This window comes from Cherax quadricarinatus, chromosome 41, assembly GCF_038502225.1.
Source record: "Cherax quadricarinatus isolate ZL_2023a chromosome 41, ASM3850222v1, whole genome shotgun sequence".
Classification (NCBI taxonomy): Eukaryota; Metazoa; Arthropoda; class Malacostraca; order Decapoda; family Parastacidae; genus Cherax; species Cherax quadricarinatus.
The window spans coordinates 33,058,366-33,073,365 of NC_091332.1; the positions used below are offsets into that span (position 1 = coordinate 33,058,366).

General features: G+C 45.3%; 1 protein-coding gene across 4 annotated transcripts in view; it reads right to left on the minus strand.

The window, feature by feature from the left end:
• LOC128695778 (sulfotransferase 1E1-like) overlaps positions 1-15,000 on the minus strand; it is a 200,534-nt gene that overhangs the window by 106,114 nt on the left and 79,420 nt on the right. For all 4 annotated transcript variants that reach the window (XM_070093141.1, XM_070093140.1, XM_070093142.1 and 1 more), the window contains exon 4: positions 8,595-8,707. In XM_070093141.1, coding sequence (XP_069949242.1) covers positions 8,595-8,707 — 113 coding nt within the window. The remainder of the gene's footprint in view (positions 1-8,594; positions 8,708-15,000) is intronic.

A 15,000-nucleotide genomic window follows, 5' to 3' on the forward strand; every position in this document is an offset into this window, starting at 1 on the left:
GGAAACTTAAATATGATTTCGAGGCTGGGAATTTGGAGGCTGGGAATTTGAAGGCTGGGAATTTGGAGGCTGGGAATTTGGAGGCTGGGAATTTGGAGGCTGGGAATTTGGAGGCTGGGAATTTGGAGGCTGGTAATTTGGAGGCTGGTAATTCGCGAATGTGAAGGCCGTGAAAGTTGAAAATGCGAATGCTGAGGGAGACTTGTCTTTGCATTTACCTAGATGGAGATGATAGTTTAATTATGTAGTTAGTTTGATGGAGTGTAGCAGACATGCAGGGAGTGTAGCAGACATGCAGGGAGTGTAGCAGGCATGCAGGGAGTGTAGCAGATATGCAGAGAGTGTAGCAGGCATGCAGGGAGTGTAGCAGACATGCAGGGAGTGTAGCAGGCATGCAGGGAGTGTAGCAGGCATGCAGGGAGTGTAGCAGATATGCAGGGAGTGTAGCAGACATGCAGGGAGTGTAGCAGACATGCAGGGAGTGTAGCAGACATGCAAGGAGTGTAGCAGGCATGCAGGGAGTGTAGCAGACATGCAGGGAGTGTAGAAGGCATGCAGAGAGTGTATCAGACATGCAGGGAGTGTAGCAGGCATGCAGGGAGTGTAGCAGATATTCAAAGAGTGTAGAAGACATGCAGGAAGTGTAGCAGATATGCAGGGAGTGTAGCAGAAATGCAGGGAGTGTAGCAGACATGCAGGGAGTGTAGCAGACATGCAGGGAGTGTAGCAGACATGCAGGGAGTGTAGCAGACATGCAGGGAGTGTAGCAGATATGCAGAGAGTGTAGCAGGCATGCAGGGAGTGTAGCAGACATGCAGGGAGTGTAGCAGGCATGCAGGGAGTGTAGCAGACATGCAGGGAGTGTAGCAGACATGCAGGGAGTGTAGCAGACATGCAGGGAGTGTAGCAGACATGCAGGGAGTGTAGCAGACATGCAGAGAGTGTAGCAGACATGCAGGGAGTGTAGCAGACATGCAGGGAGTGTAGCAGACATGCAGGGAGTGTAGCAGACATGCAGGGAGTGTAGCAGACATGCAGGGAGTGTAGCAGATATGCAGAGAGTGTAGCAGGCATGCAGGGAGTGTAGCAGACATGCAGGGAGTGTAGCAGATATGCAGAGAGTGTAGCAGGCATGCAGGGAGTGTAGCAGACATGCAGGGAGTGTAGCAGACATGCAGGGAGTGTAGCAGACATGCAAGGAGTGTAGCAGACATGCAGGGAGTGTAGCAGACATGCAGGGAGTGTAGCAGACATGCAGGGAGTGTAGCAGACATGCAGGGAGTGTAGCAGACATGCAAGGAGTGTAGCAGACATGCAGGGAGTGTAGCAGACATGCAGGGAGTGTAGCAGACATGCAGGGAGTGTAGCAGACATGCAGGGAGTGTAGCAGACATGCAGGGAGTGTAGCAGACATGCAGGGAGTGTAGCAGACATGCAGGGAGTGTAGCAGACATGCAGAGAGTGCAGCAGACATACAGAGAGTGTAGCAGATATGCAGGGAGTGTATGCAGGGAGTGTAGCAGACATGCAGGGAGTGTAGCAGATATGCAGAGAGTGTAGCAGGCATGCAGGGAGTGTAGCAGCATGCAGAGAGTGTAGCAGACATGCAGGGAGAGTAGCTGATATGCAGGGAGTGTAGCTGACATGCAGGGAGTGTAACAGACATGCAGGGAGTGTAGCAGGCATGCAGGGAGTGTAGCAGACATGCAGGGAGTGTAGCAGACATGCAGGGAGTGTAGCAGACATGCAGGGAGTGTAGCAGATATGCAGAGAGTGTAGCAGGCATGCAGGGAGTGTAGCAGATATGCAGAGAGTGTAGCAGACATGCAGGGAGTGTAGCAGATATGCAGAGAGTGTAGCAGGCATGCAGGGAGTGTAGCAGATATGCAGAGAGTGTAGCAGGCATGCAGGGAGTGTAGCAGATATGCAGAGAGTGTAGCAGGCATGCAGGGAGTGTAGCAGATATGCAGGGAGTGTAGCAGACATGCAGGGAGTGTAGCAGACATGCAGGGAGTGTAGCAGGCATGCAGGGAGTGTAGCAGACATGCAGGGAGTGTAGCAGACATGCAGGGAGTGTAGCAGATATGCAGAGAGTGTAGCAGGCATGCAGGGAGTGTAGCAGATATGCAGAGAGTGTAGCAGGCATGCATGGAGTGTAGCAGACATGCAGGGAGTGTAGCAGACATGCAGGGAGTGTAGCAGGCATGCAGGGAGTGTAGCAGATATGCAGAGAGTGTAGCAGGCATGCAGGGAGTGTAGCAGGCATGCAGGGAGTGTAGCAGATATGCAGAGAGTGTAGCAGGCATGCAGGGAGTGTAGCAGGCATGCAGGGAGTGTAGCAGGCATGCAGGGAGTGAAGCAGGCATGCAGGGAGTGTAGCAGGCATGCAGGGAGTGTAGCAGGCATGCAGGGAGTGTAGCAGGCATGCAGGGAGTGAAGCAGGCATGCAGGGAGTGTAGCAGGCATGCAGAGTGTGTAGCAGGCATGCAGGGAGTGTAGCAGGCATGCAGGGAGTGTAGCAGGCATGCAGGGAGTGAAGCAGGCATGCAGGGAGTGTAGCAAACATGCAGGGAGTGTAGGAGGCATGCAGGAAGTGTAGCAGACATGCAGGGAGTGTAGCAGGCATGCAGGGAGTGTAGCAGACATGTAGAGAGTGTAGTAGACATGCAGGGAGTGTAGCAGGCATGCAAGGAGTGTAGCAGACATGCAGGGAGTGTAGCAGGCATGCAAGGAGTGTAGCAGACATGCAGGGAGTGTAGCAGACATGCAGGGAGTGTAGGAGGCATGCAGGGAGTGTAGCAGCCATGCAGGGAGTGTAGCAGGCATGCAGGGAGTGAAGCAGGCATGCAGGGAGTGTAGGAGGCATGCAGGAAGTGTAGCAGACATGCAGGGAGTGTAGCAGACATGCAGGGAATGTAGCAGTTATGTAGGGAGTGTAGCAGGCATGCAGGGAATGTAGCAGATATGTAGGGAGTGTAGAAGGCATGCAGGGAATGTAACAGATATGTAGGGAGTGCAGCAGGCATGCAGGGATTGTAACAGACATGTAGGGATTGTAGCAGGCATGCAGGGAGAGTAGCAGACATGCAGGGAGTGTAGCAGACATGCAGGGAGTGTAGCAGGCATGCAGAGTGTGTAACAGACATGCAGGGAGTGTAGCAGGCATGCAGAGAGTGTAGCAGACATGCAGGGAGTGTAGCAGACATGCAGGGAGTGTAGGAGGCATTCAGGCAGTGTAGCAGGCATGCAGAAAGTGTAGCAGACATGCAGGGAGTGTACCAGGCATGCAGCGAGTGTAGCAGGCATGCAGGGAGTGAAGCAGGCATGCAGGGAGTGTAGCAGGCATGCAGGGAGTGTAGCAGACATGCAGGCAGTGTAGCAGGCAGTGCAGCAGACATGCAGAAAGTGTAGCAGGCATGCAAGGAGTGTAGCAGGTATGCAGGGAGTGTAGCAGGCATGCAAGCAGTGCAGCAGACATGCAGAAAGTGTAGCAGGCATGCAGGGAGTGTAGCAGGCATGCATAAAGTGTAGCAGACATGCAGGGAGTGTAGCAGGCATGCAGGGAGTGTAGCAGGCATGCAGGGAGTGTAGCAGGTATGCAGGGAGTGTAGCAGGCATGCAGGGAGTGTAGCAGGCATGCAGGGAGTGTAGCAGGCATGCAGGGAGTGTAGCAGGCATGCAGGCAGTGCAGCAGACATGCAGAAAATGTAGCAGGCATGCAAGGAGTGTAGCAGGTATGCAGGGAGTGTAGCAGACATGCAGGGAGTGTAGCAGGCATGCAAGCAGTGCAGCACACATGCAGAAAGTGTAGCAGGCATGCAGGGAGTGTAGCAGGCATGCATAAAGTGTAGCAGATATGCAGGGAGTGTAGCAGGCATGCAGGGAGTGTAGCAGGCAGGCAGGATGTACCAGGCATGAAAGCACTGCAGCAGACATGTAGAAAGTTTAGCAGGCATGCAGGGAGTGTAGCAGGCATGCAGGGAGTGTAGCAGGCATGCAGGGAGTGTAGCAGGCATGCAGGGAGTGTATCAGACATGCAGGGAGTGTAGCAGGCATGCAGGGAGTGTAGCAGGCATGCAGGGAGTGTAGCAGGCATGCAGGAAGTGTAGCAGGCAGGCAGGATGTACCAGGCATGAAAGCACTGCAGCAGACATGTAGAAAGTTTAGCAGGCATGCAGGAAGTGTAGCAGGCATGCAGGAAATGTAGCAGGCATGCAGGGAGTGTAGAAGGCATGCAGGGAGTGTATCAGACATGCAGGGAGTGTAGCAGGCATGCAGAAAGTGCACAAGGCATGCAGGGAGTGTAGCAGGCATGCAGAAAGTGTAGCAGGCATGCAGGAAGTGTAGCAGGTATGCAGAAGTGTAGCAGGCTTGCAGAAATGTAGCAGGCATGCAGGAAGTGTAGTAGGCATGCAGGAAGTGTAGCAGGCATGCAGAAGTGTAGCAGGCATGCAGAAGTGTAGCAGGTATGCAGGAAGTGTAGCAGGCATGCAGGAAGTGTAGCAGGCATGCAGGAAATGTCGTAGTCATGCAGGAAGTGTAGCAGGTATGCAGAAGTGTAGCAGGCATGTAGGAAATGTCGTAGTCATGCAGGAAGTGTAGCAGGTATGCAGAAGTGTAGCAGGCATGCAGAAAGTGTAGAAGGCATGCTGGAAGTGTAGCAGGCTTGCAGAAATATAGCAGGCATGCAGGAAGTGTAGCAGGTATGCAGGAAGTGTAGCAGGCATGCAGGAAGTGTAGCAGGTATGCAGGAAGTGTAGCAGGCATGCAGGAAGTGTAGCAGGCATGCAGGAAGTGTAGCAGGCATGCAGGAAGTGTAGCAGGCATGCAGGAAGTGTAGCAGGCATGCAGGAAGTGTAGCAGGTATGTAGGAAGTGTAGCAGGCATGTAGGAAGTGTAGCAGGCATGCAGGAAGTGTAGCAGGCATGCTGGAAGTGTAGCAGGCATGCAGGGAGTGTAGCAGGCATGCAGGGAGTGTAGCAGGCATGCAGGAAGTGTAGCAGGTATGCAGGAAGTGTAGCAGGTATGTAGCAGGCATGCAGGAAGTGTAGCAGGTATGCAGGAAGTGTAGCAGGCATGTAGGAAGTGTAGCAGGCATGCAGGAAGTGTAGCAGGCATGCAGGAAGTGTAGCAGGCATGCAGGAAGTGTAGCAGGCATGCAGGAAGTGTAGCAGGTATGTAGAAAGTGTAGCAGGTATGCAGGAAGTGTAGCAGGCATGCAGGAAGTGTAGCAGGTATGCAGGAAGTGTAGCAGGTATGTAGGAAGTGTAGCAGGCAAGCAGGAAGTGTAGCAGGTATGCAGGAAGTGTAGCAGGCATGTAGGAAGTGTAGCAGGCATGCAGGAAGTGTAGCAGGCATGCAGGAAGCGTAGCAGGCATGCAGGAAGTGTAGCAGGCATGCAGGGAGTGTAGCAGGCATGCATGAAGTGTAGTAGGCATGCAGGAAGTGTAGCAGGCATGCTGGGAGTGTAGCAGGCATGTAGGAAGTGTAACAGGCATGTAGGAAGTGTAGCAGGTATGCAGGTAGTGTACCATGCATGCTGGGAGTGTAGCAGGCATGCAGGAAGTGTAGCAGGCATGCTGGAAGTGTAGCAGGCATGCTGGGAGTGTAGCAGGCATGCTGGGAGTGTAGCAGGCATGCTGGGAGTGTAGCAGGCATGCTGGGAGTGTAGCAGGCATGCTGGGAGTGTAGCAGGCATGCAGGAAGTGTAGCAGGTATGCAGAAGTGTAGCAGGCTTGCAGAAAGTGTAGCAGGCATGCAGGAAGTGTAGCAGGCTTGCAGAAATGTAGCAGGCATGCAGGAAGTGTAGTAGGCATGCAGGAAGTGTAGCAGGCATGCAGAAGTGTAGCAGGCATGCAGAAGTGTAGCAGGTATGCAGGAAGTGTAGTAGTCATGCAGGAAGTGTAGCAGGTATGCAGAAGTGTAGCAGGCATGCAGAAAGTGTAGCAGGCATGCTGGAAGTGTAGCAGGCTTGCAGAAATATAGCAGGCATGCAGGAAGTGTAGCAGGTACGCAGGAAGTGTAGCAGGCATGTAGGAAGTGTAGCAGGCATGCAGGAAGTGTAGCAGGCATGCAGGAAGTGTAGCAGGTATGCAGGAAGTGTAGCAGGCATGCAGGAAGTGTAGCAGGCATGCAGGAAGTGTAGCAGGTATGCAGAAAGTGTAGCAGACGTGCAGGAAGTGTAGCAGGTATGTAGGAAGTGTAGCAGGCATGTAGGAAGTGTAGCAGGCATGTAGGAAGTGTAGCAGGCATGCAGGAAGTGTAGCAGGTATGCAGGAAGTGTAGCAGGTATGTAGGAAGTGTAGCAGGTATGCAGGAAGTGTAGCAGGTATGTAGGAAGTGTAGCAGGCATGCTGGAAGTGTAGCAGGGTTGCAGAAATGTAGCAGGCGTGCAGGAAGTGTAGCAGGTATGCAGGAAGTGTAGCAGGCATGCAGGAAGTGTAGCAGTTATGTAGGAAGTGTAGCAGGCATGTAGGAAGTGTAGCAGTCATGCAGGAAGTGTAGCAGGTATGCAGGAAGTGTAGCAGGTATGTAGGAAGTGTAGCAGGCATGCAGGAAGTGTAGCAGGTATGCAGGAAGTGTAGCAGGCATGTAGGAAGTGTAGCAGGCATGCAGGAAGTGTAGCAGGCATGCTGGAAGTGTAGCAGGGTTGCAGAAATGTAGCAGGCATGCAGGAAGTGTAGCAGGTATGTAGGAAGTGTAGCAGGCATGCAGGAAGTGTAGCAGGTATGCAGGAAGTGTAGCAGGTATGTAGGAAGTGTAGCAGGCAAGCAGGAAGTGTAGCAGGTATGCAGGAAGTGTAGCAGGCATGTAGGAAGTGTAGCAGGCATGCAGGAAGTGTAGCAGGCATGCAGGAAGTGTAGCAGGCATGCAGGAAGTGTAGCAGGCATGCAGGAAGTGTAGCAGGCATGCAGGAAGTGTAGCAGGTATGTAGGAAGTGTAGCAGGTATGCAGGAAGCCAGCATTAGTCTTCAATAAAGGTATGTAATACTGATTTAATTGTTAAAAAATTATTTTTTGTGAATAATTCTGTCTGGAAGAGATTAACTGTACAGTAGTACCCCAAGTTTCTAACTGCTCCCAACTCTACCAGTTATGTAAGTATATTGTTGTCAGTGCTTTTGCAAATGTATTTTTGGAGGTCTGAAAGGGACTAATGTAATTTACATTATTCCTTATGGGAATAAATTTATTCGGTAATGGCACTTGAACAGCCTTCTGGAATGAAGAAAGTTTGAAACTCTGGCTGCCACTGTATTTCCATTAATTCTTATGGGAACTATTATTTCGGTTTTCAGCCATTTTGGTCTTAGGCCAAGCTTCTAGAACGGATTACAGCCGATAACCGATGCCCACTGTAAGGATTTAATGTTAAGAATTAATCTAAGTCTGCTCGAAATGCCTGGCGATGCTAGGTGTCCTAGTGGCCCCCTCTGCAATTAGTATTTTATAACATGTAAACCACACAATACCCAAAACCTGTAAACCCCACATTGTAACCCTTATAGAGAATAAACTTTAATTGAATTGAATAAGGGTTGATATAACTGATATAATGACTATGACAAGTAGTAAATCAATATTGCACATGGTTAGGACTCAATATTGCACTGGAGCTAACATGAAAATCTTATAAAAGGCAGTAGAAAGTACAAGTATACAAAGAACTATTCTAAAAAGAAAACAGGAGTGGTTACACAGAGATTAAACAATAAATGCAAAAATATAAAATTGATAGATAGTAAAATGGTATTAAAAAAATTTTTACAGTAAGATTTGATATTTAATATTATTGGACAAATGCTAGCCACAGTTAACATTACTGGCCACCTGCTAACCAGAGTTAACATTACTGGCCACCTGCGAACCACAGTTAACATTACTGGCCACCTGCTAACCACACTTAACATTACTGGCCACCTGCTAACCACAGTTAACATTACTGGCCACCTGCTAACCATAGTTAACATTACTGGCCACCTGCTAACCATAGTTAACATTACTGGCCACCTGCTACCTACAATTAGTCTATTAAAAAGAAGGTTTACTGTAATAATTACAGGTCATTACATTTACTCACCAGTTTTAGGGTAACTAGCAACAATATTGTCACTTACCAGTTTTAGGGTAACTAGCAACAACAATATTGTCACTTGCCAGTTTTAGGGTAACTAGCAATAACAATAATGTCACTTACCAGTTTTAGGGTAACTAGCAACAAAAATATTGTCACTTACCAGTTTTAGGGTAACTAGCAACAACAATAATGTCACTTACCAGTTTTAGGGTAACTAGCAACAACAACATTGTCACTTACCAGTTTTAGGGTAACTAGCAACAACAACATTGTCACTTACCAGTTTTAGGGTAACTAGCAACAATATTGTCACTTACCAGTTTTAGGGTAACTAGCAACAACAATAATGTCACTTACCAGTTTTAGGGTAACTAGCAACAACAATAATGTCACTTACCAGTTTTAGGGTAACTAGCAACAACAATAATGTCACTTACCAGTTTTAGGGTAACTAGCAACAACAACATTGTCACTTACCAGTTTTAGGGTAACTAGCAACAACAATAATGTCACTTACCAGTTTTAGGGTAACTAGCAACAACAACATCGTCAGACTTGAACCGAAAGTTAGGCAACTCTTGAAAAATTCCTGACATGACAAGCTGACCAGGAAAAACATGGCCTTTATATCTGTAAGAGAGACATGAGTAGAATATTTTGTTGTTTATCTGGATTTTGGTAAAGCATTAATGGGGTCAAGTCTGAATGGGAACCAGTCACTAGTGACATTCCAGAAGGATAAGTTTTAGGCCCATTGCTGTTTGTAATTGACATTAATGTCCTTGATGAAGGAATAACAAGTGACATGGGTAAATTTGATGGTGACACAAAAATAAGCCAAATAATGGGTTCTGGGGAAGACACCAGTGAACTTCAGGAAAATTCAGACAAATTAATGTCATGGTCTGAAAAATGGTAGATGCAGTTCAATGTGAACAAGTGTAAAGTCCTGATCCTTGGTATTGAAAATAACCTTTGTAATTATAAACTAGGTGAAGCAGAACATTTATTATTTATTTATTTATTTATTTATTTAATGTCTTTGCAAACAGTACATTGAGATTGTGTATATACAATAGTGGGTTGCAATGCAAAGAGAGCCTCTATTATGCCTTGGCATTATGGGCCAACTTAACATTATTGGCTTACACTCTACTTAATACTAAGTAGTAGTATATCATAGTTGTACAGTAGGAAAGTAATTATTTCATAGTTGTACAGTAGAATATTAATTATAAATGAATCAAAATTTGTTTAATACAAAGATATACAGTGGACCCCTGCTTTACGATCAGCTCCCAATGCGACCAATTATGTAAGCGTATTTATGTAAGCGCGTTTGTACGTGTATGTTTGGGGGTCTGAAATGGACTAATCTAATTCACAATATTCCTCATGGGAACAAATTCGTTCAGTACTGGCACCTGAACATACGTCTGGAATGAAATAATATCGTAAACCGGGGGTCCACTGTATTTATATTCTAAAATGCTTTTGTGAAAAACAATGATTCAATTATATTCCTGTCAACAATGGATAAAAGGTTCAATGTGATTGTTTCACTTATGATGTGGGAGTACATAGGTGAGTAAATGTGTACTGAGTATTTAGCATTTAGTCTAGGGTGATTAAGTGGCTTTTGAGAAGAGTCTTAAATTGATTTTCGGACTGGGTTACTCTAATATCTTCTGGTAATGAATTCCATATTTTGGGGCCCTTTATGTGCATAGAGTTTTTACACAGTGTGATATGGACACGAGGTATATCAAAAAGAGATCTGTCTTGTGTTGTGGTCATGTGTCCTGTTTAGGTTGGTGAGGAGAACTTTGAGTGGGGGGTTTATATTTGAGTGTATCGTTCTATGTATGTAGTAGGCACATGAATAAGTATGGATGTTCTTAATGGTAAGCAGATTCAGACTTTTGAAAATTGGTGGAGTATGCTGGCGGGAGTGGGAATTTGTTATCATTCTTACTGCTGCCTTTTGCTGGGTTATTAGGGGTTTTAGGTGATTGGATGTTGTTGATCCCCATGCACAAATTCCATAAGTAAGATAAGGGTAAATGAGTGAATGGTACAGTGCCAGGAGAGCTGATTGTGGAACGTAGTACCTTATCTTTGATAGTATGCCTACAGTCTTGGAGATTTTCTTGGTGATTTGTTGTATGTGTGTCCAGAACTTAAGGCTACTGTCAAGGTGGATACCTAGGAATTTTTCCTCTGTGAGTCTTGTGACTGATGATCCATTTAGTGTAATGTTAATTGGGTCATTTGCAGCTTTGTTTCCAAATTGAAATAGGTTTTATCAGTGTTCAGGGTAGGTTTGTTAGTCATCATCCAGGCAGATATTTTCTGTAATTGAGCATTGACTGTGTTTGCTAGTATGACTGCGTTTGGGTGGGAAAATACATATGTAGTGTCATCTGCAAATAATATGAGTTTGAGTAGCTGTGATGCATTCGGTAGATCATTGATGTAGACGAGAAAGAGGAGTGGTCCAAGGACGCTTCCTTGTGGGACTCCTACTGTGATTGGTTGGGTGGAGGAGTTTGCATCATTTGCATACACATATTGAGTTCTGTTACTGATGTATGACTTTAGGTAGTTGAAAGAGTGGCCTCTGATACCATAGTGCATTAATTTGGAGTGCAGTAGTTCATGGTCGACTGTATCGAAAGCTTTACGTAAATCAATGAAAATGCCTAGCGGGACTTCTTTCTTTTCAAGTGCGGTATATATTAGTTCTAGCAAGTGTATGATAGCATCATTTGTGCTTTTATTATTCCTGAATCCACACTGACAAGGGCTTAATATGTTGTGTGAAACGAGGTAGGAATAGATCCATCTATGAATTAATTTTTCAAAGATTTTAGAGTGCAGTGGTAAGTTAGATATTGGTCTATAGTTATTCAAGTCAGCTTGGTCACCTCCTTTATGGATCGGAGTGACCCTCGCTATTTTGAGGATTGTTGGGAAGGTAGATGATCAATGGATTTGTTAAAGAGCGTTGCAATAATTGGTGACAATACTTGAGAAGTTTTTTTGTATATAAAAGCAGGCAAGTTGTTTATGTCTCCTGCCTTGTTTTTAAGGGTGTTTATGATGAGCATAACTTCGGTGGGGTTGGTTGGAGCTAGGAATAGCGTATTTGGGTAGGTTCCTATGAGGTAGTCTGATGGACAGGCGTTTGTGCTTGGTATTTTGTTTGCTAGATTTTTTCCTATGGTGGAGAAGAAAACATTATGTCTGTTTGCTGTTTCGGTTGGAGTGAGTAGGGGTTCATCTGATTTTGTTAGTTTGATTGCTTTGTTTTTGGATAACTTTTTAGTTCCAAGAATTTCACATAGAGTTTTCCAGGTTTTTTCATATCACCTTTGATGTTATGTAATCTATTTTCATAATACAATTTTTTTGACCTTCTTATCAGGCTGGTAAGTGCTGACGAGTAATTTTTCGACTGTTCTCTAGTTATTTCATCCATTCTATACTGTTTTTCATATTTGTACTTTGTGTTAATGGATTTGAGGATGCTTGGTGTTAGCCAGGGATTATTCAGAATCTTTGCTGTGATCTGTTTAGCTTTTCTGGGGCAATGTCTGTTATAGAGGCATTGGGCTTTTTTTAAAGAATTATTTATACATTCATTCATATCTGTATGTGTTTCAAGCTCATTTTGCCAATCGATGTTATTCATAGCTGCTATAAAGTTGTTAACTGCTGCCTCGTTATGTAGTCTGAAGGTTACTTTAATAATGTCTTGTGGTAGTTTGCCCAGATTAGTTATGAGAAAGATTGGGTAGTTTCTGTATTGTTGTCTGTGATTATGCCTGATTTTAAAGGGGATATGGCATTTGTCCAGATGTGGTCTATTAACCCTTAAACAGTCCAAACGTATATATACGTCCACGCGTGTAGCGCCCCAAACGTATATATACGTTTTCTTTGTCATTCATTCAACATTGCCACAATAAGCCTGAGTCACCTAGACATGAGAGAATGGGTGTGCGCACTCACTGTGTGCCATATTAAAATAATTGGGGATGCCTGGGTACCATATGCTCTTTTTTCCTTTAGAAAAGATTGTTTTTTTCCTCAAAAAAGTTGGGGCGCTACGCGAGTGAACGTATATATACGTTTGGACTGTTTAAGGGTTAAGGAGATTCTTGTATCGGAGATTCTTGTAGGTTTAGATATTGCTGGTAGCAACAGGCAGTTACTCATTGTGTTTTTGAATTCAGTTACTTGTGGGTCCTGGTCGTGTAGTATGTTTATGTTGAAATCACCTGTTAGTAGTAGGTGGTCTTTATTCATGTGTGCATCTGTAATCATGTTTCCTAGTTTTTCACTAAAGTGATAAATGTTTGACTGTGGTACTCTGTAGATGTTTATAACTGTAAGGGGTTTTTGCAGGTCTTTTGATTTAAATTTGGCTATGATATATTCTCCATGTTCATCCCTTGTGCAAGATTTATTGATACATTCGAGTTGATTTGAATACAGTGGACCCCCGCATAGCGAACGCCTTGCATAGCGAACATTCCGCATAGCGAACGCTTTGTCCGCTAAAATTTTGCCCCGCATAGTAGACAAAAACCCGCTCAGCGAACTTCGTTCGAGACGCGTCCAATGTGGGCCCTCAGCCAGCCTCACATGTGCCGCCCGTCCCATTGTTTACCAGCTAGCCTCCGCGGTAACATTCAAGCATACACTCGGAATATTTCGTATTATTACAGTGTTTTCGGTGCTGTTTGTGGAAAATAAGTGACCATGGGCCCCAAGAAAGCTTCTAGTGCCAACCCTACACCTCAAAGGGTAAGAATACCCATTGAAATTAAGAAAGAAATCATTGATAAGTATGAAAGTGGAGTACGTATCACCGACCTGGTCAGGTTGTACAAGAAACCAAAATCAACCATCGCTTCTATTGTGGGCAAGAAAACGGCAATCAAGGAAGCTGTTGTTGCCAAAGGTTTAACTGTGTTTTCGAAACAAAGATCGCAAGTGATGGAAGATGTTGAGAGACTCTTATTGGTGTGGATAAATGAAAAACAGCTAGCAGGAGATAGCGTCTCTCAAGCGATCATGTGTGAAAAGGCTAGGAAGTTGCATGACGATTTAATTAAAAAAATGCCTGCAACTAGTGATGATGTGAGTGAATTTAAGGCCAGCAAAGGTTGGTTTGAGAGATTTAAGAAGCGTAGTGGCATCCATAGTGTGATACGGCATGGTGAGGCTGCCAGTTCGGACCACAAAGCGGCTGAAAAATATGTGCATGAATTCAAGGAGTACATAGAAACTGAAGGACTGGAACCTGAACAAGTGTTTAATTGTGATGAAACAGGCCTGTTCTGGAAGAAAATGCCAAGCAGGACCTACATTACTCAGGAGGAAAAGGCACTCCCAGGACATAAGCCTATGAAAGACAGGCTTACTCTTCTCATGTGTGCCAATGCTACTGGTGATTGCAAAGTTAAGCCTTTATTAGTGTATCACTCTGAAACTCCCAGAGCGTTCAGGCAAAAGAATGTCCTCAAGGATAATTTGTGTGTGCTGTGGAGGGCAAACAGTAAGGCATGGGTCACTAGGGAATTTTTCTATAACTGGTTACACCATGCATTTGCCCCCAATGTGAAAGATTACCTAACTGAAAAGAAATTAGACCTTAAGTGCCTCCTGGTGTTAGACAATGCCCCTGGTCATCCTACAGACGTGGCAGAGCGACTTTATGGGGACATGAGCTTCATTAAGGTGAAGTTTTTGCCTCCTAATACCACTCCTCTCCTGCAGCCCATGGACCAGCAGGTCATTTCCAACTTCAAGAAACTGTACACAAAAGCTCTGTTTCAAAAGTGCTTTGAAGTGACCACAGACACTGGATTGACTCTAAAAGAGTTTTGGAAGGATCACTTTAATATCCTCAGTTGTGTAAACCTTATAGGTAAGGCTTGGGAGGGAGTGACTAAGAGAACCTTGAACTCTGCTTGGAAGAAACTGTGGCCAGAATGTGTAGACAAAAGGGATTTTGAAGGGTTTGAGGCTAACCCTGAGAGGAGTAGTATACCAGTTGAGGAATCAATTGTGGAATTGGGGAAGTCCTTGGGGTTGGAGGTTAGTGGGGAGGATGTGGAAGAGTTGGTGGAGGAGGACAATGAAGAACTAACCACTGATGAGCTGATAGATCAACTTCAAGAGCAAGAGGCCAGACCTGGGGAAACTGGTTCAGAGGAGGGGAGAGAGAAATTGAAGGAATTGCCTACTTCAAAGATTAAGGAAATGTGTGCAAAATGGCTTGAAGTGCAAACCTTTTTTGATGAAAATCACCCTCACACAGCTATTGCAAGCCGTGCTGGTGACTATTACAATGACACTGTTGTGAAACACTTTAGGAAAGTCATAAAGGAACGAGAGGTACAGGCCACTATGGACAGATATGTTGTGCGAAAGAAGTCCAGTGACTCTGAAGCTGGTCCTAGTGGCATTAAAAGAAGAAGGGAAGTAACCCCAGAAAAGGACTTGCTACCTCAAGTCCTAATGGAAGGGGATTCCCCTTCTAAACACTAACACTCTCTCTCCCCTCCTCCCATCCCATCAATCATCACCAGATCTTCAATAAAAGTAAGTGTCATGTAATTGTGCATGCCTTTTTCAGTTTGTGTGTACTAAAATTAACATTTTTTTGTGGTAAAAAAATTTTTTTTCATACTTTTGGGTGTCTTGCACGGATTAATTTTATTTCCATTATTTCTTATGGGGAAAATTAATTCGCATAGCGAACATTTCGCATAACGACCAGCCCTCTTGCACGGATTAAGTTCGCTATGCGGGGGTCCACTGTAGTATATAGCTGTTCCTCCCCTTTGCTGGTCTGTTCTACAGTTGTGTATGGCCATGTAGCCAGGAATGGTATAGAAATCTGTAATATC